At 44.2% G+C, this 27,951-nt stretch overlaps 2 protein-coding genes across 3 annotated transcripts; one reads left to right on the top strand and one right to left on the bottom strand.

Annotated features, from left to right (window-relative positions):
• The first annotated feature begins 1,593 nt into the window (after positions 1-1,593).
• Positions 1,594-23,440, top strand: usp11 (ubiquitin specific peptidase 11). Its single transcript, XM_014134585.3, has 21 exons — positions 1,594-1,815; positions 3,499-3,608; positions 3,693-3,823; positions 4,288-4,405; positions 4,500-4,645; positions 8,440-8,501; positions 8,720-8,819; positions 8,918-9,091; positions 9,216-9,374; positions 9,499-9,723; positions 9,814-9,897; positions 10,026-10,120; positions 10,230-10,436; positions 10,567-10,694; positions 10,815-11,372; positions 12,919-12,989; positions 13,104-13,216; positions 18,938-19,087; positions 19,994-20,109; positions 20,182-20,270; positions 20,371-23,440. Exons 1-21 carry the CDS (start codon positions 1,706-1,708, stop codon positions 20,539-20,541), a joined length of 3,117 nt encoding a protein of 1,038 aa, XP_013990060.3. The 5' UTR covers positions 1,594-1,705; the 3' UTR covers positions 20,542-23,440.
• Positions 23,441-23,589: 149 nt separating this feature from the next.
• zgc:86609 (TMCO1/EMC3 family protein) lies at positions 23,590-27,271 on the bottom strand. Of its 2 annotated transcripts, none has more exons than XM_014134586.3 (9): positions 27,145-27,271; positions 26,613-26,796; positions 26,428-26,485; positions 26,250-26,343; positions 25,997-26,101; positions 25,708-25,789; positions 25,155-25,234; positions 24,811-24,893; positions 23,590-24,542 (listed from the first exon to the last, which is right to left on the bottom strand). In XM_014134586.3, exons 2-9 carry the CDS (start codon positions 26,759-26,761, stop codon positions 24,414-24,416), a joined length of 780 nt encoding a protein of 259 aa, XP_013990061.1. In that variant the 5' UTR covers positions 26,762-26,796; positions 27,145-27,271; the 3' UTR covers positions 23,590-24,413. The 2 variants fall into 2 exon arrangements, with proteins under 2 accessions (XP_013990061.1, XP_013990062.1); XM_014134587.3 differs by having other exon boundaries at positions 26,898-27,198.
• Between the last annotated feature and the right edge of the window lie 680 nt (positions 27,272-27,951).

The following is a 27,951-nucleotide window of genomic DNA, read 5'->3' as shown; positions in this document are numbered from 1 at the left end:
ATCTTTACCTGGAAACGCAGGTGTGACCAACAACTTTACCTGGAAACACAGGTGTGACCAACATCTTAGTTATGCCTTCCTCTGCAATGAAGAATATTGACATACAGGAAATGATAGGATATCAATTTGCCATAAACGTGTGCAGATTCTCTTGAGGATGTGAACTATTTATGGGTACAAAAAGGCAGCATGGCCATGAGGTGTTAGTGAATTCTAATATCCCCAGGGTTCTAACACTGCAAAAGATACACATGGGGTTCTGCAAGTCTAACATTCTCAGACCAACACCAAAGCTTGTTTGCATATTTAACAAATAAGGGCAGACAGACATGAGACCAAACTGCTGAAAAATAATTCCCGCACTACAGGTGGCTATATCGATCTGCTAATACAGAACTAGTAAAGGCCCAGTGTACCACTTTTGAGAAAATAATTGTTTTCACATTCTTTATTTAGATTTTTTTTTACAGGGTGCTGCAGCACCCTCAGCCCCAATACTTCCTGAGGCTTTGGACATACATTTAGATTTTAATCATTTAGCAGACGCTCTTATCCAGAGTGACTTACAGTAGTGAATGCATACATTTCATACATTTTTTCTCCATACTGGTACCCCGTGGGAAACGAACCCACAACCCTGGCATTGCAAACACCATGCTCTACCAACTGAGCTACACGGGATGTTAGCTGTCATCACATCCATGGTGATTGCAATTGGTAGTCAATTTCTGCAGCGTGCTACAGTGGGGAAACTGAGACTTAGTCCTCACTAGGTAACTGTGTAATTATGGATGCAGGTATTAGAGATGAATGTAACTAGGATAGTCATAGGTTTGAGTTCATTGTGTCAAATGCAATCAAATAACACCTTTAGATAACTCTGACCAGACTCTGAAGCAGCACTTACAACTGATCATAACTACACCATGTCAATAGAATGAACCCTAAAAGAAGGAAAGCTAGGAATATACAAAAACAGCCTTGTTACTTATATTTCAACCACAGAGGAAATAGGTCATGTTTTTACTTACAAATGTTTTTACCAAGTGAGTGTATAGTGCCATCTTGTGCCTATTATGAAAATGGCATTCCTCCATGATATTCTCTCCAATATCATCATCCATTGACCACACTTCATAAATCATGTGTAATTTATAAAAACGTATTTTACACCAGAACAGCCTATGACAGCCGCCCTGTAGGCATGCATATTACGGACAATCAAGAGGCCTGGAGCGCCATAACCACAGGGTGGCTGGTTCAAGCTGCACTAAACCTGTGGGTTTATACACATCATTGAGTAATACACTAGTACAGGTATACAGTTTCCCAACCCCGTGGGCCCAATAGGTGGGCCTCGTTTTTGTTCTTGCCCTTAACTGATCAAACTAATTCAACTGATCAGCATAAACCATTCTGGCCGTCCCCAAGGCGATATGGGAAACACTAACATTAGAGAATGAAGTGACGATTGGATTCATAATTCTTGACATATTGAACGTGTGACCTCTGGATACAATATCACCTGCTTGGAAGGAAAACACTGACAAGCAACAACAACAAAAAACTTTTGCATTCAAGGATGTTGTCACCATCAAAATACTTCCTGCTTCCTGAATCATCTCACCAAGGGTTTCTCCACATAATCTATGCGGTGGTTGACTTCAGTGTTTTTCTTGCAGAATTCTGATATTTATGAGTTATCATGGCTACTACTACTTCAGCTGCGGTTACAGAACCTCCTGGATTAGAGACTCAACGCAAAGAAATCGAGTCTTTACTTCAGAAACATGAACTCCGTGCAGGGGATACTTGGTAAGACTAAAGATACTTAGAACTAACCCGCCCTCTGCTCTGAATTTAAACCCTACACTGATGTACCGACAACAAATAATGACAGTGATGTCTTTGCTGTTGCTTAGATGGCGTATATCGTAATCAGCATTATCTTTATAAAATGGCATTTTTTAATTGCCAAATGTGTGTTATTACTATTGCCTGAAATATATGCGCTGGTGTTTGTGGAATGACGTTTGATCACTGCGTTAGCAAGTTAGCATTTTAGGGAGAGCATGATGCGGAAAACTAGCTAGCTAACGTTATGTCAGCTCACGGTAGTTGTTTGGTTAACCAACTAGTTAGTTGGATTGTGATACTATTATTACGATTGACATCACGTCCCCGACTCCCAGCTGACATAGCCTGTTGGGACATATCATGTCAAAGTTTTGGCTGTAGGAAGCAAGCTTACTAACTACTGTAACATTAGCTAGCTACACTGCCAGCAGGCTAGCCCGCCTGTTAGCTGTTACGCTAGCTAGGAGAGGGACAGCTATCTAGCAACTTGCAACCCTTTCGGTTTAGTGTCAAATTGTTGGCATTCTGTTTGTTTTCTAAAGCTTGCAGATTATTATGTGTTGTCCCTATTATTTTGAGCAAGTGAGCGCCATCTAAGTTAGCTAACTGCATAGCTGGCTACGCTTGCGTTCCTTCATACCCGTTAGCTAGCTAGTTAGCTGGCTAATACTTTCGTTTTTGCCAGCAAAGTTTCGTTTTATCCAGTGGTAGGAAAAGTACCCAATTGTCATAGTTGAGTTGAAGTAAAGACATCTTAATAGAAAATGACTCAAGTTAAAGTCCCCCAGTAAAATACTACTTGAGTAAAAGTCAAAGTATTTGTTTTTAAATGCACTTAAGTATCAAAAGTAAATGTAATTGCTAAGTATCAAGAAGAAAAAATATAAATAATTTCACTTGCCTTATATTAAGCAAACCAGACGACATGATTTTCTTGATTAAAAAAAATAAATCATATTTACAGATTGCCAGGGGCACACTCCAACACTCAGACATAATTTACAAACAAGCATTTGTATGTAGTGAGTCCGCCAGATCAGAGGCAGTAGGGATGACCAGGGATGTTCTCTTGACAAGTGTGTGAATTAGACCAAGCATTCGAAATATAATAAGTACTTTTGGGTGTCAGGGAGTTAAAAAGTATATTTTATTTAGGAATGTAGTGAAGTACAGATACCCCCCAAAACTACTTAAGTAGTACCTTAAAGTATTTTTTACTTAAGTACTTTACACCACTGGATTTATCAGTATAACACCCAGATGAGGAATGATCGCTGCTACCGTTGTGGTTATATAAAGGCCAGGAAATCTGTGTGAAGGAATGAAACACCATTCAAGTGCTGTTTTGTCCTAACAAACTCAAATTAAGAAGTGAATTAGACAACTAACGTTAGCTAGGTAGCCATGATTTGCGAAGGGTTAGCTGCCCTAATTTTGAAATATCCATTCATGCAATTGTGAATTTTCCATTATAGCTAGAATTGTATCAGTAAATAAACCAAATGCACCCCAATCAGAAAGGAGATTGCTGTAATGATAAAATACTAGTCTAGGGGGATGTGATGTGGAGTTGTTGGTTAATTAATGTCGGCAGGCAAAATATGTCTCCAATTTAGCTGTTCTTATAACTAACATATGCAGGTACCTGGTGGAGAGGCGATGGTATGAGCAGTGGAAGGAGTATGTGGAAACAGGAGACCAGAACTCTTCTTCTTTCCCTGGACAGATTGACAACACAGAGCTGTTTGAGGGTGAGTGTCACAAAGGGGTTCTGTAACAACAGAAGATACAGTATTTAATACAGAGACGTATCATGTTGATTATGATACCCACAGAACTGGATTCATACCATCTGAAGGAGCGTCTGGTGGAGAATGAGGACTTTGTGTTGATCCCTGCTGAAGCATGGCATAAGCTTCTGGCCTGGTATGGCATGGTAGAGGTCCAGCCTGCCCTGGAGCGGAAGGTAAATGGCAATTCCACAGTGACACTGAGACTCAGATCTTTCACTATGAAATGTATGTCAAACAAAAACCAATGATTTGCAAAGTTAAACAAACAATACAACTCTATGCACAAGGACTACTTTTAAAAATGTCCACTGACAATTTTACAAAAACACATTTATTTGAAGAACAGTGCAGATGCAAAGTTTGGTAACAAAATGACAGCTCACACCGTCATTCTGTGACCAAACTTTGCATTGGCACTGTTCTTCAAGTAAACACATTTTTGTAAAATGTCACTCTGTTAGCGTGGAATTGCCCCAAAATAGAATGGTCACAGAGATGCAGAGAACCTGCAGAACCTACGGTCATATCATGTTGTACTGACTCATGTTATGGCTATGAAAAGACACAACTTCCATTGAAGTGTTTCATTTGTATTAGGCAATACATTGACTGTTGGTCTGTGCGTGGTCTGTTTCAGGTGGTGGATCTGCCCAGCCTAGTCAAGGTTGAGGTCTACCCTGTGGAAATCTTCTTGTGCCTCCATAGCAACATGGAAAATGTTGTGACGGCACAGTTTAGCCGTGCAGATCACATCCGTAAGTAGAAACACATCCAGAAGATGCGTTAGTAGCTATGCTGAGTCGTTGTGCACCTCAATATATGTGTGTTTGTTCATGTTTTCCTCTTCAGATACGATTCAGAAGGTGATGATGAAGCAGTTTGATGTGGTGGAGGGGGCAGAGACCCGGCTGTGGATGAAGAGCTCAGACACCAGCTGTGAGAGGCTGAGGAATGTCCACGTCAGAGTCCTCGACTCCTGCCTCAGCTCTGGCATGGTATGTCTGTTACCCTGACTGTCAGCGCTCCGCCCCTCATCCCACCCCTCCCCTCATCCCACACCTAGCTGCTCCCCTGACTGTCAGCGCTCCGCCCCTCATCCCACCCCTCCCCTCATCCCATACCTACCTGCTCCCCTGACTGTCAGTGCTCCGCCCCTCATCCCACCCCTCCCCACACCTACCTGCTCCCCTGACTGTCAGTGCTCCGCCCCTCATCCCACCCCTCCCCACACCTACCTTCTCCCCTGACTGTCAGCGCTCCGCCCCTCATCCCACCCCTCCCCTCATCCCACCCCTCCCTTCATCCCACACCAAGCTGCTCCCCTGACTGTCAGTGCTCCGCCCCTCATCCCACCCCTCCCCTCATCCCACACCTACCTTCTCCCCTGACTGTCAGTGCTCTGCCCCTCATCCCACCCCTCCCCTCATCCCACCCCTCCCCACACCTACCTGCTCCCCTGACTTCAGTGCTCCGCCCCTCATCCCACCCCTCCCCTCATCCCACCCCTCCCCACACCTACCTGCTCCTCTGACTGTCAGTGCTCCGCCCCTCATCCCACCCCTCCCCACACCCTACTGCTCCCCTGACTTCAGTGCTCCGCCCCTCATCCCATCCCACCCCTCCCCTCATCCCACCCCTCCCCACACCTATCTGCTCCCCTGACTGTCAGTGCTCCGCCCCTCATCCCACCCCTCCCCTCATCCCACCCCTCCCCACACCTACCTGCTCCCCTGACTGTCAGTGCTCCGCCCCTCATCCCACCCCTCCCCTCATCCCACCCCTCCCCTCATCCCACCCCTCCCCACACCTACCTGCTCCCCTGACTGTCAGTGCTCCGCCCCTCATCCCACCCCTCCCCTCATCCCACCCCTCCCCACACCTACCTATTCCCCTGACTGTCAGCGCTCCGCCCCTCATCCCACCGCTCCCCACACCTACCTGCTCCTCTGACTGTCAGTGCTCCGCCCCTCATCCCACCCCTCCCCACACCTACCTTCTCCCCTGTCTGTCAGCGCTCCGCCCCTCATCCCACCCCTCCCCTCATCCCACCCCTCCCCTCATCCCACACCAAGCTTCTCCCCTGACTGTCAGTGCTCCGCCCCTCATCCCACCCCTCCCCTCATCCCACACCTACCTTCTCCCCTGTCTGTCAGCGCTCCGCCCCTCATCCCACCCCTCCCCTCATCCCACCCCTCCCCTCATCCCACACCAAGCTTCTCCCCTGACTGTCAGTGCTCCGCCCCTCATCCCACCCCTCCCCTCATCCCACCCCTCCCCACACCTACCGGTTCCTCTGACTGTCAGTGCTCCGCCCCTCATCCCACCCCTCCCCACACCCTACTCCTCCCCTGACTTCAGTGCTCCGCCCCTCATCCCACCCCTCCCCTCATCCCACCCCTCCCCACACCTACCTGCTCCCCTGACTGTCAGTGCTCCGCCCCTCATCCCACCCTTCCCCACACCTACCTGCTCCTCTGACTGTCAGTGCTCCGCCCCTCATCCCACCCCTCCCCACACCTACCTGCTCCCCTGACTGTCAGTGCTCCGCCCCTCATCCCACCCCTCCCTCATCCCACCCCTCCCCACACCTACCTGCTCCCCTGACTGTCAGTGCTCCGCCCCTCATCCCACCCCACACCTACCTGGTCCCCTGACTGTCAGTGCTCCGCCCCTCATCCCACACCTACCTGCTCCTCTGACTGTCAGTGCTCCGCCCCTCATCCCACCCCTTCCCTCATCCCACCCCTCCCCACACCTACCTGCTCCCCTGACTGTCAGTGCTCCGCCCCTCATCCCACCCCTCCCCTCATCCCACCCCTCCCCTCATCCCACCCCTCCCCACACCTACCTGCTCCCCTGACTGTCAGTGCTCCGCCCCTCATCCCACCCCTCCCCTCATCCCACCCCTCCCCACACCTACCTATTCCCCTGACTGTCAGCGCTCCGCCCCTCATCCCACCGCTCCCCACACCTACCTGCTCCTCTGACTGTCAGTGCTCCGCCCCTCATCCCACCCCTCCCCACACCTACCTTCTCCCCTGTCTGTCAGCGCTCCGCCCCTCATCCCACCCCTCCCCTCATCCCACCCCTCCCCTCATCCCACACCAAGCTTCTCCCCTGACTGTCAGTGCTCCGCCCCTCATCCCACCCCTCCCCTCATCCCACCCCTCCCCACACCTACCGGTTCCTCTGACTGTCAGTGCTCCGCCCCTCATCCCACCCCTCCCCACACCCTACTCCTCCCCTGACTTCAGTGCTCCGCCCCTCATCCCACCCCTCATCCCACCCCTCCCCACACCTACCTGCTCCCCTGACTGTCAGTGCTCCGCCCCTCATCCCACCCTTCCCCACACCTACCTGCTCCTCTGACTGTCAGTGCTCCGCCCCTCATCCCACCCCTCCCCACACCTACCTGCTCCCCTGACTGTCAGTGCTCCGCCCCTCATCCCACCCCTCCCTCATCCCACCCCTCCCCACACCTACCTGCTCCCCTGACTGTCAGTGCTCCGCCCCTCATCCCACCCCACACCTACCTGGTCCCCTGACTGTCAGTGCTCCGCCCCTCATCCCACACCTACCTGCTCCTCTGACTGTCAGTGCTCCGCCCCTCATCCCACCCCTTCCCTCATCCCACCCCTCCCCACACCTACCTGCTCCCCTGACTGTCAGTGCTCCGCCCCTCATCCCACCCCTCCCCTCATCCCACCCCACACCTACCTGCTCCCCTGACTGTCAGTGCTCCGCCCCTCATCCCACCCCTCCCCTCATCCCACCCCTCCCCTCATCCCACCCCTCCCCACACCTACCTGCTCCCCTGACTGTCAGTGCTCCGCCCCTCATCCCACCACTCCCCTCATCCCACCCCTCCCCACACCTACCTGCTCCCCTGACTGTCAGTGCTCCGCCCCTCATCCCACCCCTCCCCTCATCCCACCCCTCCCCTCATCCCACCCCTCCCCACACCTACCTGCTCCCCTGACTGTCAGTGCTCCGCCCCTCATCCCACCCCTCCCCTCATCCCACCCCTCCCCTCATCCCACCCCTCCCCACACCTACCTGCTCCCCTGACTGTCAGTGCTCCGCCCCTCATCCCACCACTCCCCTCATCCCACCCCTCCCCACACCTACCTGCTCCCCTGACTGTCAGTGCTCCGCCCCTCATCCCACCCCTCCCCTCATCCCACCCCTCCCCTCATCCCACCCCTCCCCACACCTACCTGCTCCCCTGACTGTCAGTGCTCCGCCCCTCATCCCACCACTCCCCTCATCCCACCCCTCCCCACACCTACCTGCTCCTCTGACTGTCAGTGCTCCGCCCCTCATCCCACCCCTCCCCACACCCTACTGCTCCCCTGACTTCAGTGCTCCGCCCCTCATCCCACCCCTCCCCACACCTACCTGGTCCCCTGACTGTCAGTGCTCCGCCCCTCATCCCACCCCTCCCCTCATCCCACCCCTCCCCTCATCCCACCCCTCCCCACACCTACCTGCTCCCCTGACTGTCAGTGCTCCGCCCCTCATCCCACCCCTCCCCTCATCCCACCCCTCCCCACACCTACCTGCTCCCCTGACTGTCAGTGCTCCGCCCCTCATCCCACCCCTCCCCTCATCCCACCCCTCCCCACACCTACCTGCTCCTCTGACTGTCAGTGCTCCGCCCCTCATCCCACCCCTCCCCTCATCCCACCCCTCCCCACACCCTAATGCTCCCCTGACTGTCAGCGCTGAGATACAGTGGTAGTGTGTTTCAATGGCAGCTGTGTTGTAACATGTCCTGCCTGAATTGCAGACGGTGATCATGGAGATGAGGAATGCAGATGGTACCTGGCCCAGCTCCAGACCGCAGATCATGTGGGGGTTCTTTCTTTTAACCATTTTTCTTTCTTTGCTAATATTATCAGTGTGTCATTAGAGAATGTACTGTTGCTAATGTAGCAAAGCAGTTTTGTGGTAATGGTGATTCCCATATGTCGGATAAGAAAACGTGTTGTATCTGTAGGAGTGTACACTACCTTTTGTCTTATTGTATTATTCAGTAGAAGATATGTTTCTCCTTCCCTGTCTTGTAGGAGGAACTCTGTGGAGGAGCAGGACTCTTACCGGGGCCAGCCAGGAGTCTGTGGCCTCACCAATCTGGGAAACACATGTTTCATGAACTCTGCACTGCAGGTAAGTCATCATTACTACATAATGTGTCAATGCTGTACCTAAATGCAGGGTCCTGGTCTATGATGGATGGATTGTGTTCCTCTCCCTGCTCTGTCCAGTGTCTCAGTAACACACCTCCACTGACGGAGTACTTCCTGAGGAATGCCTATCTGGAGGAGCTCAACTTCACCAACCCCCTGGGCATGAAGGGGGAGATCGCGGAGGCCTACGCTGACGTCATCAAACAGATGTGGTCGGGGAGGCACTACTCTGTGGTTCCCAGGATCTTCAAGGTAGTTATCAGTGTGTGACACTCTGCCCACAATTTTATAATAAATTAAAGAGGCTTGTCAGTCTGTCATGCTAAGGTGTTACCATGCGTACCTTGAGTACCTTGTGTGTTGTTTTTCATACCAGACCAAGGTTGGTCACTTTGCCTCCCAGTTTCTGGGCTACCAGCAGCATGACTCCCAGGAGCTGCTCTCTTTCCTGCTGGACGGGCTTCATGAGGATCTCAATCGGGTCAAGAACAAGGAGTACATCGAGCTGAAGGACGCCGCTGGCAGGCCTGACCAGGTAACAACCTGTAGTGGAAAGAGGGCAGGGAGAATAATAGTAAAATAGTGTACCACCATGGCTCTGCAAGCTGTAGTAGACCTAAAAGGCATTTTCACACTCAACCTTTGACCTCAACGTTCAGGAAGTGGCAGAGGAGGCGTGGCGTAACCACCGGAGACGGAACGACTCCGTGATTGTTGACACCTTCCACGGCTTGTTCAAGTCCACCCTGGTTTGCCCCGAGTGCCGCAAAGTGTCTGTCACCTTTGACCCCTTCTGCTACCTGAGCGTGCCCCTGCCTGTTAGCAAAGACCGGGTAATGGAAGTATTCTTCGTCTCTCTGGACCCTGTGGCCAAACCTGTTCAGGTACAAGATTCATCTTGCTGTAGTTGGCCCTACATCATGCTTGTTATATGTGATCATGTGTATTGATTTATTTGTTTATTCTCCCACCAGCATCGCTTGGTTGTACCCAAAGCTGGCAAAGTGTTTGACCTGTGCTCCGTTCTCTCGGAAATGACCAAAATCCCAGCCAATCAAGTAAGACATAGTTTTAAAGTCACTGTGAAATAAACAGTAGCTTCTGGTAACTCTTTTGTCATTTGTCACATGAAATGTTGAGTTGATACTGACCTGTGCCTCTCTCATTTCCTTATTTCCAATTTCAGATGGTTGTGGCTGACGTGTTCAACCATCGCTTCTATAAGCTGTACCATGCTGATGAGTCTCTAAGCTGCATCCTGGACCGGGATGACATATTTGTGTATGTAAAAAAACAGCATCTACCTCCACACCAAAAACATACTTTTGGGGTCTTTTCCTGTTGGCTTCAGCATCTCCCCTGACACCTGTCCTGTGTGTTTTCCTGATAGGTATGAGCTGAACAGAGGCTCTATGGAGGAGGAGGGGGATGAGGTGGTGCTGGCTCTGTACCTGAGGGAGCGCTCCCACTACAGGGACTACGGCTCAGGGAGCAGCAGCTACGGGACCTCCCTGTTCGGACACCCACTGCTCATGACCGTTCCTCGAGGCCAGTGCAGCCGCGACGCCCTCTATCACCTCTTCCTGCAGCGGCTAGCGTGAGTTACTGTCAGACCAAACATCAGTTAAGAGTCGATGCTTTATAATGGAGGTTCTTATCAAGTTTGATTGTGATAACTGGTTGTAAAGATGCTGTGTCTGAAAGATGGTGCGGTGATGTTTTCACAGGCGGTATGTCCGACCACCAGATCCCTCAGAGGAGGTGGAGGAGGAGGATGAGGAGGAGGGTGAAGATGATGATGACGACGATGAGGAGGAAGAATTGTACAAGACCCAGACCAATGGTGTCAGCTACGGTAACTGAGCTCTAAAATTATCTCACTTAGCAAATAATTGCTACGCTGGACAGAATGGATTTCTACAAACTCACGATTTTACTTAGTGTCTCCACTCCACAATTTTGTCTGTCTCCACAGATGACGGTGAGGATGACTGTGAGAGGCCAGAACCCTCCAAGAGAGATCACTGTTGTGATGGTGTCGGCCAAGGGCCTGCTGTGACCCAGACTCAGCCAGACCAGACCCAGGAGTCTGGAGGAGAGGCACAAGCTGACGAGGGGGCCAGCAGTGAGGTCAGGGCAGGGTGTAGCACAGAGGACAGTGCCTCGGCATCCTGCAGTGCTGGAGCCAGTGGTGGTGCTGGAGCCAGTGGTGGTGCTGGAGCCAGTGGTGGTGCTGGAGCCAGTGGTGGTGCTGGAGCCAGTGGTGGTGCTAGTGTTGATGCCAGTGCTACAGGCCCAACAGACAGCCAGCAGGGTGCAGGCCACCAGCAGCAGCAGCCATGTGAGGAGGAGGAGGAGGCGGAGGAGAGGGGTGAGTGCCCCCCCTGCCTGCCACAGGCCAACAGGAGGCAGGCAAAGAGAAAGGGCTGCGAGGCCAGACGGAGGAAGCTGCTCTTCTCCATCCAGGCAGTCAACTCCAATGGCACCACAGAGAGAGGCATGGGGGAGGACGGCAGTGCCTTCTCTTTTAGCTGTGAGTCTCAAACATCACTTTCACACTGCCAACTGCTTTATCACTCCTGTAGCTAGACTCATATACGCTGTATATACAGCAGTATGTGGACACTCCTTTAAATTAGTGGATTCGGCTATTTCAGCCACAACCGTTGCTGACGGGTGTATAAAATCGAGCACACAGCCGTGCAATCTCCATAGACAAACATTGGCAGTAGAATAGCCTCACTGAAGAGCTCAGTGACTTTCATTGTGGCACTGTCATAGAATGCCACCTTTCCAACAAGTCAGTTTGTCAAATTTCTGCCCTGCTAGAGCTGCCCCAGGCAACTGTAAGTGCTGTTATTTTGTAGTGGAAATGTCTAGGAGCCACAACGACTTAGCCGCGAAGTGGCAGGCCACACAAGCTCACAGAACAGGACCGCTGAAGTGCATATCGTGTAAAAACTGTCTGTCCTCGGTTGCAACATCACCACCGAGTTCCAAACTGTCTCTGGAAGCAACGGCCGCACAAAAACTGTTCGTCGGGAGCTTCATGAAATGGGTTTCCATGGCCGAACAGCCACACACAAGCCTAAAATGTGCAATGCCAAGCGTCGGCTGGAGTGGTGTAATGCTCACCACCATTGGACTCTGGAGCACTGGAAACGTGTTGTCTGGAGTGATGAATCGCTCTTCACCATCTAGCAATGCGACGGATGAATCTGGGTTTGGTGTATGCCAGGAGAACGCTACCTGCCTAAATGCATAGTGCCCACTGTAATGTTTGGTGGAGGAGGAATAATGGTCTGGGCTGTTTTTCATGGTTCAGGCTAGGCCCCTTTAGTTCCAGTGAAGGGAAATATTAATGCTACAGCATACAATGACATTCTAGACCATTCTGTGCTTCCAGCTTTGTGGACAATTTTTTTACATTTTTAAATGTAACCTTTATTTAACTATGCAATTCAGTTATTTACAATGACGGCCTACCGTGGAACAGTGGGTTAACTGCCTTGTTCAGGAGCAGAACGACAGATTTTTACCTTGTCAGCTCGGGGATTCGATCCAGCAACCTTTCGGTAACTGGCCCAACGCTCTAACCACAAGGCTACTTTGTGGTTAGAGCGTTGGGCCAGTTATCGAAAGGTTGCGGGATCGAATCCCCGAGCTGACAAGGTAAAAATCTGCCGCCCCACAAAGCGAGGTCCATACAGAAATGGTTTGTTGAGATTGGTGTGGAAGAACTTGACTGGCCTGCACAGAGCCCTGACCTCAACCCCATCAAACACCTTTAGGATGAATTGGAACACAGACTGCGAGCCAGGCCTAATCGCCCAACATCGCTAATGCTCCTGTGGCATTAGTCCCCCCCAGCAATGTTCCAACATCCAGCCTTCCCAGAAGAGTGGAGGCTGTTACAGCAGCGAAGGGGGGACCAACTCCATATTGATGCCCATGATTTTGGAATTAGATGTTCGACAAGCAGGTGTCCACATACATTTGGCCAAGTAGTGTACTTTTTCCTTTGTTTTGGAGCTTATTAGCTGGACATTTGATTTAATATTACTGTATCTCTTTCACAGCTCAGCCATATGTAGCCATGGACTGGGATCCTGACATGAAGAAGAAATACTACAACGAGAATGAGGCAGAGGTATGTGTGAATAATGCTTTACAGTACATGTGTTATTAAAGTGTGAAGGTGTTTAATGTGTTTGGGCCTGCTTGCTGGTCATTTAGCTAACTCCAGAACTCCTTCCATCCACAGAAGTATGTGAAACACCAAAGCATGGAGGTCCCTCACCAGCAGACCACAGTGCAGCTGCAGGAGTGCATTGAGCTCTTCACCACTGTGGAGACCCTGGAGGAAGAAAACCCTTGGTACTACTGCCCCCACACCTGCCATTTCTATCGATCTATCCTGTCATTTCTATCGATCTTACCCCATCTATCTGGAAGGATATTGACCTCATCCCGTCAGTAGAGGATGCCTGGTTATTTTTTTTAAATGCCTTCCTCACCATCTTAAATAAGCATGCCCCTTTCAAGAAATTTAGAACCAGAAACAGATATAGCCCTTGGTTCTCCCCAGACCTGACTGCCCTTAACCAACACAAAAATATCCTGTGGCGTTCTGCATTAGCATCGAACTGCCCCCGCGATATGCAACTTTTCAAGGCAGTTAAAAACGCCAAGGCTAGCTTTTTCAAACAGAAATTTGCTTCCTGCAACTCAAACTCTAAAAAGTTCTGGGACATTGTAAAGTCCAACACCTCCTCCCAACTGCCCACTGCACTGAGGATAGGAAACTCTGTCACCACTGATAAGCCCACTATAATTGAGAATTTCAATAAGCATTTTTCTACGGCTGGCCATGCTTTCCACCTAACTACCCCTACTGCATTCAACAGCACTGCACCCCCCACAGCTACTCGCCCAAGCCTCCCCCATTTCTCCTTCTCCCAAATCCATTCAGCTGATGTTCTGAAAGAGCTGCAAAATCTGGACCCCTACAAATCAGCTGGGCTTGACAATCTGGACCCTTTCTTTCTAAAATTATCTGCCGAAATTATTGCAACCCCTATTACTAGCCTGTTCAACCTCTCTTTCGTGTCGTCTGAGATTCCCATAGATTGGAAAGCAGCTGCTGTCATCCCCCTCTTCAAAGGAGGTGACACTCTTGACCCAAATTGCTACAGACCTATATCCATCCTACCCTGCCTTTCTAAGGTCTTCGAAAGCCAAGTAAACAAACAGATTACCGACCATTTCGAATCCCACCGCACCCTCTCTGCTATGCAATCTGGTTTCAGAGCTGGTCATGGGTGCACCTCAGCCACGCTCAAGGTCCTAAACGACATCGTAACCGCCATCGATAAGAAACAATACTGTGCTGCCGTATTCATTGACCTGGCCAAAGCTTGCGTCGCCTGGTTCACCAACTACTTCTCTGACAGAGTTCAGTGTGTCAAATCGGAGGGCCTGCTGTCCGGACCTCTGGCAGTCTCTATGGGGGTACCACAGGGTTCAATTCTTGGGCCAACTCTTTTCTCTGTATACATCAATGATGTCGCTCTTGCTGCTGATGAATTTCTGATCCACCTCTACGCAGACAACACCATTCTGTATACTTCTGGCCCTTCTTTGGACACTGTGTTAACAACCCTCCAGACGAGCTTCAATGCCATTCAACTCTCCTTCCGTGGTCTCCAACTGCTCCTAAACACAAGTAAAACTAAATGCATGCTCTTCAACCGATCGCTGCCTGCACCTGCCCGCCTGTCCAGCATCACTTCTCTGGACGGTTCTAACTTAGAATTTGTGGACAACTACAAATACCTAGGTGTCTGGTTAGACTGTAAACTCTCCTTCCAGACTCACATCAATCATCTCCAATCCAAAGTTAAATCTAGAATTGGCTTCCTATTTCGCAACAAAGCATCCTTCACTCATGCTGCCAAACATACCCTCGTAAAACTGACCATCCTACCAATCCTCGACTTCGGCGATGTCATTTACAAAATAGCCTCCAATACCCTACTCAACAAGCTGGATGCAGTCTATCACAGTGCCATCCGTTTTGTCACCAAAGCCCCATATACTACCCACCACTGCGACCTGTACGCTCTCGTTGGCTGGCCTTCGCTTCATAATCGTCGCCAAACACATTGGTTCCAGGTCATCTACAAGACCCTGCTAGGTAAAGTCCCCCCTTATCTCCGCTCACTGGTCACCATAGCAGCACCCACCTGTAGCACGCGCTCCAGCAGGTATATCTCTCTGGTCACCCCTAAAGCCAACTCCTCCTTTGGTCGTCTCTCCTTCCAGTTCTCTGTTGCCAATGACTGGAACGAACTACAAAAATCTCTGAAACTGGAAACACTTATCTCCCTCACTAGCTTTAAGCACCAGCTATCAGAGCAGCTCCCAGATCACTGCACCTGTACATAGCCCATCTATAATTTAGCCCAAACTACTACCTCTTCCCCTACTGTATTTATTTATTTTATTTATTTTGCTCCTTTGCACCATATTATTTATATTTTAACTTTGAACTTTCTTCAAACTACAAATCTACCATTCCAGTGTTTTACTTGCTATACTTTATTTACTTTGCCACCATGGCCTTTTTTGCCTCACCTCCCTTATCTCACATCATTTGCTCATATTGTATATAGTCTTATTTTTTTCTACTGCATCATTGATTGATTGTACGTTGTTTTACTCCATGTGTAACTCTGTGTTTTTGTATGTTGTCGAACTGCTTTGCTTTATCTTGGCCAGGTCGCAATTGTAAATGAGAACTTGTTCTCAACTTGCCTACCTGGTTAAATAAAGGTGAAATAGAAATAAATAAATACAAATCTATCTTACCCCATCTATCTATCTATCTTACCCCATCTATCTTAGCCCATCTATCTATCTATCTATCTTACCCCATCTATCTTACCCCATCTATCTATCTATCTATCTTACCCCATCTATCTATCTATCTATCTTACCCCATCTATCTATCTATCTATCTTACCCCATCTATCTATCTATCTATCTTACCCCATCTATCTATCTATCTATCTTACCCCATCTATCTATCTATCTATCTATCTTACCCCATCTATCTATCTATCTATCTATCTTACCCCATCTATCTATCTATCTATCTTACCCCATCTATCTATCTATCTATCTTACCCCATCTATCTATCTATCTATCTATCTTACCCCATCTATCTATCTATCTATCTATCTTACCCCATCTATCTATCTATCTATCTTACCCCATCTATCTATCTATCTTACCCCATCTATCTATCTATCTATCTATCTATCTATCTATCTATCTATCTATCTATCTATCTATCTATCTATCTATCTATCTATCTATCTATCTATCTATCTATCTATCTATCTATCTTACCCCATCTATCTATCTATCTATCTTACCCCATCTATCTATCTATCTATCTTACCCCATCTATCTATCTATCTTACCCCATCTATCTATCTATCTATCTATCTATCTATCTATCTATCTATCTATCTATCTATCTATCTATCTATCTATCTATCTTACCCCATCTATCTATCTTACCCCATCTATCTATCTATCTATCTATCTATCTATCTATCTATCTATCTATCTATCTATCTATCTATCTATCTTACCCCATCTATCTATCTATCTATCTTACCCCATCTATCTATCTATCTATCTTACCCCATCTATCTATCTATCTATCTTACCCCATCTATCTATCTATCTATCTTACCCCATCTATCTATCTATCTATCTATCTATCTATCTATCTATCTATCTATCTATCTATCTATCTATCTATCTATCTATCTATCTATCTATCTATCTATCTATCTATCTATCTATCTATCTTACCCCATCTATCTATCTATCTATCTTACCCCATCTATCTATCTATCTATCTATCTTACCCCATCTATCTATCTATCTATCTATCTATCTTACCCCATCTATCTATCTATCTATCTTACCCCATCTATCTATCTATCTATCTTACCCCATCTATCTATCTATCTATCTTACCCCATCTATCTATCTATCTATCTATCTTACCCCATCTATCTATCTATCTTACCCCATCTATCTATCTATCTATCTATCTATCTTACCCCATCTATCTATCTATCTATCTATCTTACCCTATCTATCTATCTTACCCTATCTATCTATCTATCTATCTATCTATCTATCTATCTATCTATCTATCTATCTATCTATCTATCTATCTATCTATCTATCTATCTATCTATCTATCTATCTATCTATCTATCTTACCCCATCTATCTATCTATCTTACCCCATCTATCTATCTATCTATCTATCTATCTATCTTACCCCATCTATCTATCTATCTTACCCCATCTATCTATCTATCTTACCCCATCTATCTATCTATCTATCTTACCCCATCTATCTATCTATCTATCTATCTATCTTACCCCATCTATCTATCTATCTATCTATCTATCTATCTTACCCCATCTATCTATCTATCTATCTATCTATCTATCTATCTATCTATCTTACCCCATCTATCTATCTATCTTACCCTATCATCTATCTATCTATCTATCTATCTATCTATCTATCTATCTATCTATCTATCTATCTATCTATCTATCTATCTATCTATCTATCTATCTATCTATCTATCTATCTATCTATCTATCTATCTATCTATCTATCTATCTATCTATCTATCTATCTATCTATCTATCTATCTATCTATCTATCTATCTATCTATCTATCTATCTATCTATCTATCTATCTATCTATCTATCTATCTATCTATCTATCTATCTATCTATCTATCTATCTATCTATCTATCTATCTATCTATCTATCTATCTATCTATCTATCTATCTATCTATCTATCTATCTATCTATCTATCTATCTATCTATCTATCTATCTATCTATCTATCTATCTATCTATCTATCTATCTATCTATCTTACCCCATCTATCTATCTATCTTACCCCATCTATCTATCTATCTTACCCCATCTATCCTGTGCCATTGGAAACTATTCAGACCCCTTTACTTTTTCCACATTTTGTTACATTACAGCCTTATTGTAACATTCATTAAATACATTTTTAAAAATCCTCAGTAATCTACACACAATACCTCATAATGACAAAGCGAAAATAGGTTTTAAGAATTTTCTGCAAATTTATAAAACATAAAAATCAAATACCTTATTCACATAAGTTTTCAGACCCTTTGCTATGAGACTCAAAATTGAGCTCAGGTGCATCCTATTTCCTTTGAATCATCCTTGAGATGTTTCTTCAACTTGATTGGAGTTCACCTGTGGTAAATTCAATTGATTGGACATGATTTAGAAAGGCACACACCTGTCTATATAAGGTCCCACAGTTGACAGTGCATGTCAGAGCAAAAACCAACCCATGAGGTCGAAGGAATTGTCCGTAGAGATCCAAGACAGGATTGTGTCGAGGAACAGATCTGGGGAAGGGTACCAAAACATTTCTGCAGCATTGAAGGTCCCCAAGAACACAGTGGCCTCCATCATTCTTAAATGGAAGAAGTTTGGAACCACTGAGATTCTTCCTAGAGCTATACAGTATCTATCTACATTATCTACAATATGTATCTAGCTATCTACTGTATTTATCTATGTACTGTATGTATATTTATCTATGTACAGTATATATCTACAGTATCTAGATCTACAGTATTTATTTATAGTATTTATCTATCTACACTATCGATCTATTTTAAAGTATTTATATATCTACAGTATTATCTATTTACTGTATACTGTAGATTTGATTTAATCTTTAACTTAGATACTATAGATACATACTATAGTATGTATCTACAGTAGATATCTAAGTTAAAGAAGTAGTATCTGTCCATCTACAGTATCTATCGATCTGTCTAACAAGAATGATGCTGAATAGAGTTAAAATGTCAGGTCTCTCAGGAAAAGATGAAGACTTAATATTTTCAGTAACATATTACAACTTACTGCTAAATACTGTTGTGATTTGTGCACAATGGTCTTCTAAAGATGTGTTGCATGTGTTTGCTGCAGGTACTGCCCAATGTGTAAGAAACACCAACTGGCCACTAAGAAACTGGACCTGTGGTCACTGCCAGAGGTTCTCATCATCCACCTGAAGCGCTTCTCTTACACCAAGTACTCCAGGGAGAAGCTGGACATCATCGTTGACTTCCCTCTCAGGTTAGTTACATCCTGTCTGTGTCTTCTATACTGAACAAAAATATAAATGCAACATGTAAAGAAAGTGTTGGTCCCATGTTTCATGAGCTGAAATAAAATATACTTTTTCATACACACTAAGTTTATTTCTCTATAAATTTGTGCACAAATTTGTTTACACCCCTGTTAATCAGCATTTCTCCTTAGCCAAGATGATCCATCCACTTGACAGGTTTGGCATATCAAGAAGCTGATTAAACAGCATGATCATTACACAGGTGCACATTGTGACAACAAAAGAAAACTCTAAAATGTGCAGGTTTGTCACACAACACAATGCCACAGATGTCTCTGGTTTTGAGGGAGCGTGCAATTGGCATGCTGACTGCAGGAATGTCCACCAGAGCTGTTGCCAGAGAATTTTATGTTAATTTCTCTACCATAAGCCGCCTCCAACGTCGTTTAGAGAATTTGGCAGTACGTCCAACCGCAGACCACGTGTAACCAAGCCAGCCCATGACCTCCACATTCGGATTCATCACCTGAGGGATCATCTGAGACCAGACAGCTGATGAAACTGAGGAGTATTTCTGTCTATTGGCTGGGCCTGGCTCCCCAGTGGGTGGGCCTATGCTCTCCCCCGCCCAAGCCCACCCATGGCTGTGCCCCTACCATGTCATGAAATCCATAGATTAGGGCCTAATGAATTTATTTCAATTGACTGATTTCCTTATATTAACTGTAACACAATAAAATCATTGAAATTGTTGTATTTATAGTTTTGTTCAGTATAATAATATACATTCAGTCCACATGTTTTAAGTGGGAAGGATGTCAGTGTGACTAGTGTAAAAACTCTAAGCCGCTACAAAGTTATTAGTGTTGAGAGGAGCTATCCTAATCCAACCCTGTTGCTCTTTATTGCAGACACCTCGACTTTTCTGGTTGTCTGCTGAGGAAGACCGGTACAAACGGAGAGCCGCCGAGCCGATATGATCTGATAGCAGTATCCAACCACTACGGCGGACTCAGAGATGGACATTGTGAGACACTGCTTTTGTATGTCATACTTTGATATATGCCTTCAAGGTAGTGTTTAACATTTCTCTCCACAGACACCAGTTATGCCCGGAACAAAGACAACGGACAATGGTATTACTTCGATGACAGCAAGGTGACATATGCAAGGGAGGAACAAATTGTGGTAAGTTTAGCTAAATGACAGCTGAGAATTATTTATACATTTTTTTGTTGTCTTGCAATGTCATGATCTCCCCTCTTTTGCCTATACCCTCCCCTTCTAGACCAATGCTGCCTACCTCCTGTTCTACCACCGACAAGATAAGATTCGCCAGCCCACCTTACCTGCCCCCTTGGACAGTTCCTCTCCCACCCAGCCTGCTAATGATGTCACTTCTCCCAAACACGATGGGATGGAGGGAGCCACTCCCTGTGTCAACATGGAAACAGACTGAAGCAGATTTGTTAGGGTTTTTTTTCTCTTTTTCCTGAGTTGATAGGGCTTTTTGATTTTGAATTTTATTTCTTTTCTATTCCAAAAAAACTTGAACCTTCTTCCTCTGTTCTGCATTGAACAAGGAGTGAGAGGCTAGATTCTCAGGCCGGTGGAGAAGAGTGAGGAATACAATTTATTCTTTTTTTTTTATTTTAATTTTTTTGAAAGATTATCGTGTAAATCTGGGGAGACCAATATAGTAGAACATTGAATGATGAAATCTGTCATTGCTTAATCAGACTAAGGTATGCAGTGTCTGTCTATGCTGATGCCAAATGGACCTCTTAGTGATTGGATATAGTCAATCATAATTTAGATGATTCAAGACCTATGAATTGTGAATATCTGTGCACCACTATCTATCTTTACTGTGATGCACTGCTGGAAAGATGACCTCTAACTTTGATCCACTGCTGTCTCTTCTCAATTGAGCTCAAATCGAGGCAGATTCCCTTGAGGCTGTTTGAATAGAATTGAACGCATTTTGCTCTAGAAGGTAAATCACAATGTATGAGGTTAAAGGCCCAATGCAGTCAAAAACTTGATTTCCTGTGTTTTATATATTTCCACATAATGAGGTTGGAATAATACTGTGAAATTGTGAACATTATGCCCTTTTGGTGTAAGCTGTTTTAAAAAGAAGACCTGAATTTCTGCTTGTTTTGCATGGGTGGAGTTTTGGCATGCCTGGTGACATCACCAGGCATTCTAAGTTAGACCGATAACAGAGTTTCAAACCTCCCTACCAATAACGGCTAGTTTTCAGGATACATATCCCTCCAATTATGGCGTGTTCAATACAACTCGGAAATATCTGACTTCAGTGCCTTCAAGAGAACTCTGAGAAGAAGAAAAAACTCTGACTGGTAAAAAAATTTTGAACGGTCATCCACCTCGGAATTCCGAATCGGAAACTGTGGCATCTTTCTAGAACTCCGACTGTCTGACCTGAAGATCACTGACATCATGATTTGACCTCGCCCCCCACATTTACTTTTTTTTTTTAAATCAGTAAGGTACTTAATTGTTACACAGAAATTATTTGATATTCAGATCATTACAGCTGCATTGAACCTTTTTTAAAGGGAAAATCCACTCAAAAGCTATCTTTTAGAATTTTTCCATTAGTCCGCTGTTGATGCATCAAAATGTATCATCATGATGTGGTCAGTGACACTTTGCTTCTTGATTGTCCAATATCTTAACTTGACTGCTGACATGGAAAACATTTTGTGACTGTGTCAACAGTGTACTATTGAAAAATACACCAAAAGATAGTTCTTTTTTTTTTTTTTTTGTGGATTTACATTAACAGCATGGATAACCTGGTTTCAGTTAACTCCTGTTTTTAAAATTAGATTACATTCTCCTATTACTCTGTTTTCTTTATATCAAGAACTGCATTAACCGAAACATTGCAATGTGATTTATATGGAACAGAAAGGTAAAGAAAACCATAGTATTAGATGCAGACACTTTGAATACATTTGGAGGTGCCGTGGCATTGTATATTTTCTCTTGCGATCCATTATTTGTTTTTCATTGAATTATCAGACACACATAAATTGGGCATCTTGGTGCTCGGGGAGATATTTCATTTCTGGTTAGGATTAGTTTTCCACTATCAACGGTGATTTTGAGATAGACTCTCTGGTGCAGGACATAAACAGATGCATATTTTTCGGATTCAAATATAATTTGTACTCTCTTAGTAGAAGCAAATAAATGGCTACGTCTTTAAAATTAGATATTAGTTTTATTTTCTTCTGTGCAATTTCTTAATGACGAGAAATGGATAGAGAGCTCTTAAATGATTTTTTAAAGCGCATCTGTACAGTATTTTTCTATTGTAATAAATGTATTGTCTTTGGTCATCTGATTCAGATACAGGGGCGGGGTGAATTAATTTACTTTGTTAATAGATTAAATATTTTATTGTATACTCATCTTTTGATATTAATAAATGATAATGACGACTAGAGCCAGTAGGCAGATTTCACACTTTTACATGACATCCTGGCTTTCCTTATCTTTTTTTTTACCTGTAAATGATCAGGATTTATAATCCGATCTAAGGTGGCTGTGAGAGCTGGTTAACTCGAGCCCTTCTTTAGAGATGTAGTTTAGATTGGGCTGTGGCCATGCTCTGAATGGCAAGGCCTGCTTAGTTTGGGATGTTCATTATTTCCCTGAGAGCAATATGCAGTATGTAGTTGTCAATATGCAGTTTATAGAAACAGAAGTGGAAGGCCATTATACTTCCTAAAAACCTGGAAAAGGTCAATCTTCATATTTTTGTTTGTCAGAATCACATTGGTACAATATGTTCAGGCACAAAAGGTCAGCACACACAAGGTTAATGCCAGCCTGACTACACAATTATCTTATTCACCAACACCCGTTTGGTCTGAAATTGCTGTTCAAAACATAGAAGACATTTTGTACAATGGAGTGACCGCAATGATTATATTCTTGTATCAACACACGATTGGTGATGTTGCAGTAAATGTCTGGGCTTTTAGTGGGAACAGAGGCACTCTCCAAGGTAGTTTAGTGTTTTCTGAGTGATCTGGAAGAGGCCAAGCTGCCATCCCAAACGCATTCCTTGGTCCTCCAGAACTACTTAACTTCCAGTACATGAATGTCCACATTTAGGATGTTGCAGTGCACTGAATACTGTACCCACTTTCTTATATGAGAAACTTTATTACATAAGGTGACATTTTCATATACCTTAATGAAAATGGGCATTTCACACCTGCATCATCTTCCCTTCTGTTCCAACGTTGCTTTGACACAATGCAGTGAAGTTGCTACTTTGTGATGAGTATGTGAAAATAAAATTTGATTCATTCTTATACATTGTATGTGTATAATACTTCTGCCTCAGGATGACATGGCTAAACATCTAATTATGCAGTCTTCAGATGTACTGTACATGCTACGCATTGCTTTTTCTACACGGAGATCAGGCATTCCACGTGATTGATGAAACACATTACAAGCCTTCAGATCTGCAGATCATTTATTTCTAAATCTCCACAGCCAAGCAGATGGTATAGATCCAATACATCCTCATCTCCCCATATCACCACTTCTGGCACAGATACAAAAACATCAGCTCCAATGGACAGGCTACATCTCATTCAATTATACAGTACAGCCGAAGCGGATGTTTAGGCAAGATTTTCTGTTTTAAAAACGCTTAAATGGTACTGGGAGCTAATCAGGTAACACCAGTGCACCTCTGAAAGAGACCCCGAGGGCACAGAACAGCTGAAGAAATTATATATTTTTTTACTACTAAGAACCTTAGAACTTAAAAACAAACACAAGCAATGCAGACAATATCAGAGATGAGGCCTTGGTTCACACACACACAAAGAGAACAAGCTGATTCAGAAATGTTCAGAGGAGAAGCATGTCTGAAATTAATCAACACAACCAAACTATTTTCTACAAATAATACATCTGTGTGATGCGCTGTTATATGAATGCAGAATGAAATCAATTAACAGTAAGGCGTAACAGTGAAAAATTAGCAAGGCAACAATAAAACTAAGCTGAGAACATGCATAATTTACATTCAACTTACAGTATTTTCACACAACGAAACAAATAGGCATTAGTTGTCATTAAATTAATGTCAGAGGTTAAATATGTTTGCCTTTCTATTGTTTTTTTATTGCCTTGAGCCAAAAATATACTGTTTAGGTATCACAATCATATTTAAGACTTTTTTTTTTTTACAACTGCCTCAGAGAACCATGATGATACACTGTATCACAGAAACTGGCTGGCTCTACAGCAGCAGTTAAGTCAATAACCTCATTAGAACATTGTGGCTTTTATCTCTTGACTGAAGATTCCACAAAAGTTCAGGTCTCGAGACATCAGCTCCTCCTCAACGTTCTCCAGGGCCCATTTGTGCTCCACAATCTCCAACGCCTCCCATTCACTCTGAAAGAACATGGGAGACAGGCGTAAAAAAGAAAACCCCTACTAGTAGGAAAACTGGCTCCAACAACCCCTATGTCTTTGATTTAAGTCCAACATCATTACACAATAACTAACTGCCCCAGGATAGAACAAAACCATATATATCCTCATGACTTTAGATGAAAGTATATTAGCGAGATTCGACATTTAAGCTTAATGATTGACGGTGATCGCCGAAGTACAGCTAGCTAATACTGAGAGACTGACATCAAGGCTGCTTGTTTCTCACCTTGAAGGCCTTGTTAGGATCAGGCGGCATGGCCATGGCAGCGCCAGTCATCTGATCCTGCATGATCCTCGACTGATCAGCAGCTGGAACACAAGACCAACAGTCATCATGTAATACGAAAATGTGCCCGCCACATCGTACCTCAGTTGGGTTGCAACTGGGACAAGTACAGTGAACAACTCTGAAATGCATTCACGAGGTAGATACAGCATTCTGTTAACAGAGTTCTAAAACGAGATGTTCCAACATGTTTTCTACATTAACACCAAGGTACCAAGTCTTTCTGCATTCTTATTAAACATATACACTATGAAAATGGCAAAGACTTGGCATTATCAGCTTACCATTGTCCTGTCCAAGAATGAGGCTGTACATACTCCTCAGTCCAAAAACATTAAGGAAATACCAAGAGGCTGAGCTCACCCTACAAACAATTACAAACAAAATAATATACTGAATCACATCCTCAACATAAGAATATCCTGAATCACATCCTAAAGATTGTCTTGACAAGAAAGCAATTGGATAATTCCTACTGTACAACTCTGCAAAATGATTCATTAACAATTTACACAGTAAAAAAAAAATGAACTGTGCTGATGCTAAGTTTGGTACCAGAATTACAGTAAAATCTCCCTCAGTTGTATTCTGTTGCCAAACTTTGTATCTGCACAATTCTTCCTGTAAATGTGTTTTTGTAAAATGTTCAGTGGAAATTGTTCGAAGTTAGCATAGAGTTCCGTTCTATGGTTTGTTAAACTTCAAAGGTTTTTGTTAGGTATACATTTTCTGCGTAATTCCATTACCCTTGAATTACCCAAAGTATGTTTATATTTTTGCTTTGCTGGTGTAATTAAAAGGCTGGTTGAAAACAACAGAATGAATGGAATACTGTACCAGGATGCATCAAGAGACAGCAGTTCAATTCCACGCTGCAGCATTGGTTTGAATCTCAATGTCAGAGGAAAGGGAACCTTAGCTGTGGAGTAAAACTATTATTAACAGTGTTCAATACCACTTCAATACAATAGTAAGTGGCTGTGGTGTAATTATATTGCAAACAATTCAGGATACTGTATATTATGTAGGCATTATTTCCTATCTAATTATTTGACCAATTTTGCAAGTTCAACATCTAACATGAGGTTATGCAGGGCAGTCAATGTCCCTAACAAGCTGAACTTACTGATGACAAAGCCAGAGAATGCCCAGTTGATCCATCCTCCAATCACAATCATGGGAAGCACATTGGTCAGATTTCCCTTCATCATGTCAGTCAGCATGCTGGTATCTGAAAAAGGAAGAGTTGTTGAATAATTGTGTCTAGCACAGCGGTAAAAAAAATTGTTACCACAGTTTAATGCATCTCAGAGTGAGAAAATGTGTTGCTAATCTCATTTATAAGAATGGAAAGAACACAAATAGTTAGATTGACTCACCAGTCATTGGGTTTTTGGGAGTCACCTTTCGCTTGACCTTCTTGAAGAACCCAGTTTCCGCATCATTGAAATATTGCTTTCGCATGTTAAATGACTACAAAAAAATATATACATTTATTCTCTAACACACTAGGAATAGAACATTTCAGAACATAAAAAAATATTACGCAAATCTTACTTGTTTAGGGATATATTTTCCATTTTCTCTTAATATGCGGCTACGCAGAAGAACTTGGCTGCAAAAAAAAGTCCATTTAAGGTTATAGTAAGCAATAAGCTTACATATTTAGTAATCATAATTACAACAGTTTGCCTAAAGTTTCTCATACCGTGGGAAAACAGTATTTCAGTCAGTTAACTCACCTGTCTGACACCTGTTCCAGATCAACTTTTTTGTCACTTTGCAGGAGTTGGGTAACATAGTGACGGATAATTCCAACGCAAAATGTAATCAATACAATTGGTAAAACCACCCATATTCGGATACTTGAATCCAGAAGCAACTCAGCCATGTTTTTTAACTGGTTAGCTTACCTACAGGACTATTCTGTGAAGGAAAAAAAGACAGTTGAACAAATAACGTTACCCTAATAGATTGTGAGCTGCTCAAGTCACTAGACAAATAGGCTGTCTGTAAGCGTTGCTTACTATCTTTGGCTCGGATCTTCAGTTGACACGACGGCCCTAGGGGGCTTCCTGTAACTTAACTTAGCTAGCTGCTAGTTCGCATGTAGCATGCTACCCAAATAGGTTTCCTTAAATAATTGAATGAGACCAGACCGTCTCCAACCACATATTATTGAAAGGAGTGAGTGTAGCCATCCAAACAGCAACCGTATTTTTCACATACATGAATATATTAATTGAATGATAAGCTCAAATAACGCGTTTATACCTTTTTTAAGTCCAATTCTCCGACCATCAAAGAAGCGAACACTCTTTCTTCTAACCTTTGAACTCCATAACGCTTTGACCCCTGACGTATGATCAAATACGGTCATTATACGGAACGACATTATGTATTTTCTGAAAATAGAAAGCATCCACATTTAAATAATCAATAATTAATTTTAGTTCAACCAATTAATGATTTAATTAATGTAGTTTCAGCTGTCGAAAAACGATGCGTGCTATTAGGGATCCTTGAGACGTCCCTACCCCGTTGAAGTAAAAGATTATGGAAATACTGACAAGATACATGTCTCTACGCCCTTAGCAATGGGAGAGTCGTTGTCCACATAGCGGTATGTTGGGCTTTCTAGCTCCCGCTTATACTTTCTTTGGATTGGTGGAAACATCTCATTACTGTAATCCTTTTTGAAATATACACTGCTCAAAAAAATAAAGGGAACAAATCAAATCAAATGTATTTTTATATAGCCCTTCGTACATCAGCTGATATCTCAAAGTGCTGTACAGAAACCCAGCCTAAAACCCCAAACAGCAAGCAAAGCATGTGAAAGAAGCACGGTGGCTAGGAAAAACTCCCTAGGAAAAACTCCCTAGAAAAGGCCAAAAACCTAGGAAGAAACCTAGAGAGGAACCAGGCTATGAGGGGTGGCCAGTCCTCTTCTGGCTGTGCAGGGTGGATATTATAACAGAACATGGTCAAGATGTTAAAATGTTCATAAATGACCAGCATGGTCAAATAATAATAATCATAGTAGTTGTCGAGGGTGCAACAAGCACGTCCGGTGAACAG

Source organism: Salmo salar, chromosome 13 (assembly GCF_965601325.2).
Source record: "Salmo salar chromosome 13, fSalSal1, whole genome shotgun sequence".
Classification (NCBI taxonomy): Eukaryota; Metazoa; Chordata; class Actinopteri; order Salmoniformes; family Salmonidae; genus Salmo; species Salmo salar.
Note: the sequence above shows the minus strand (reverse complement) of the source record. Positions and strands in the feature narration are given on the sequence as shown.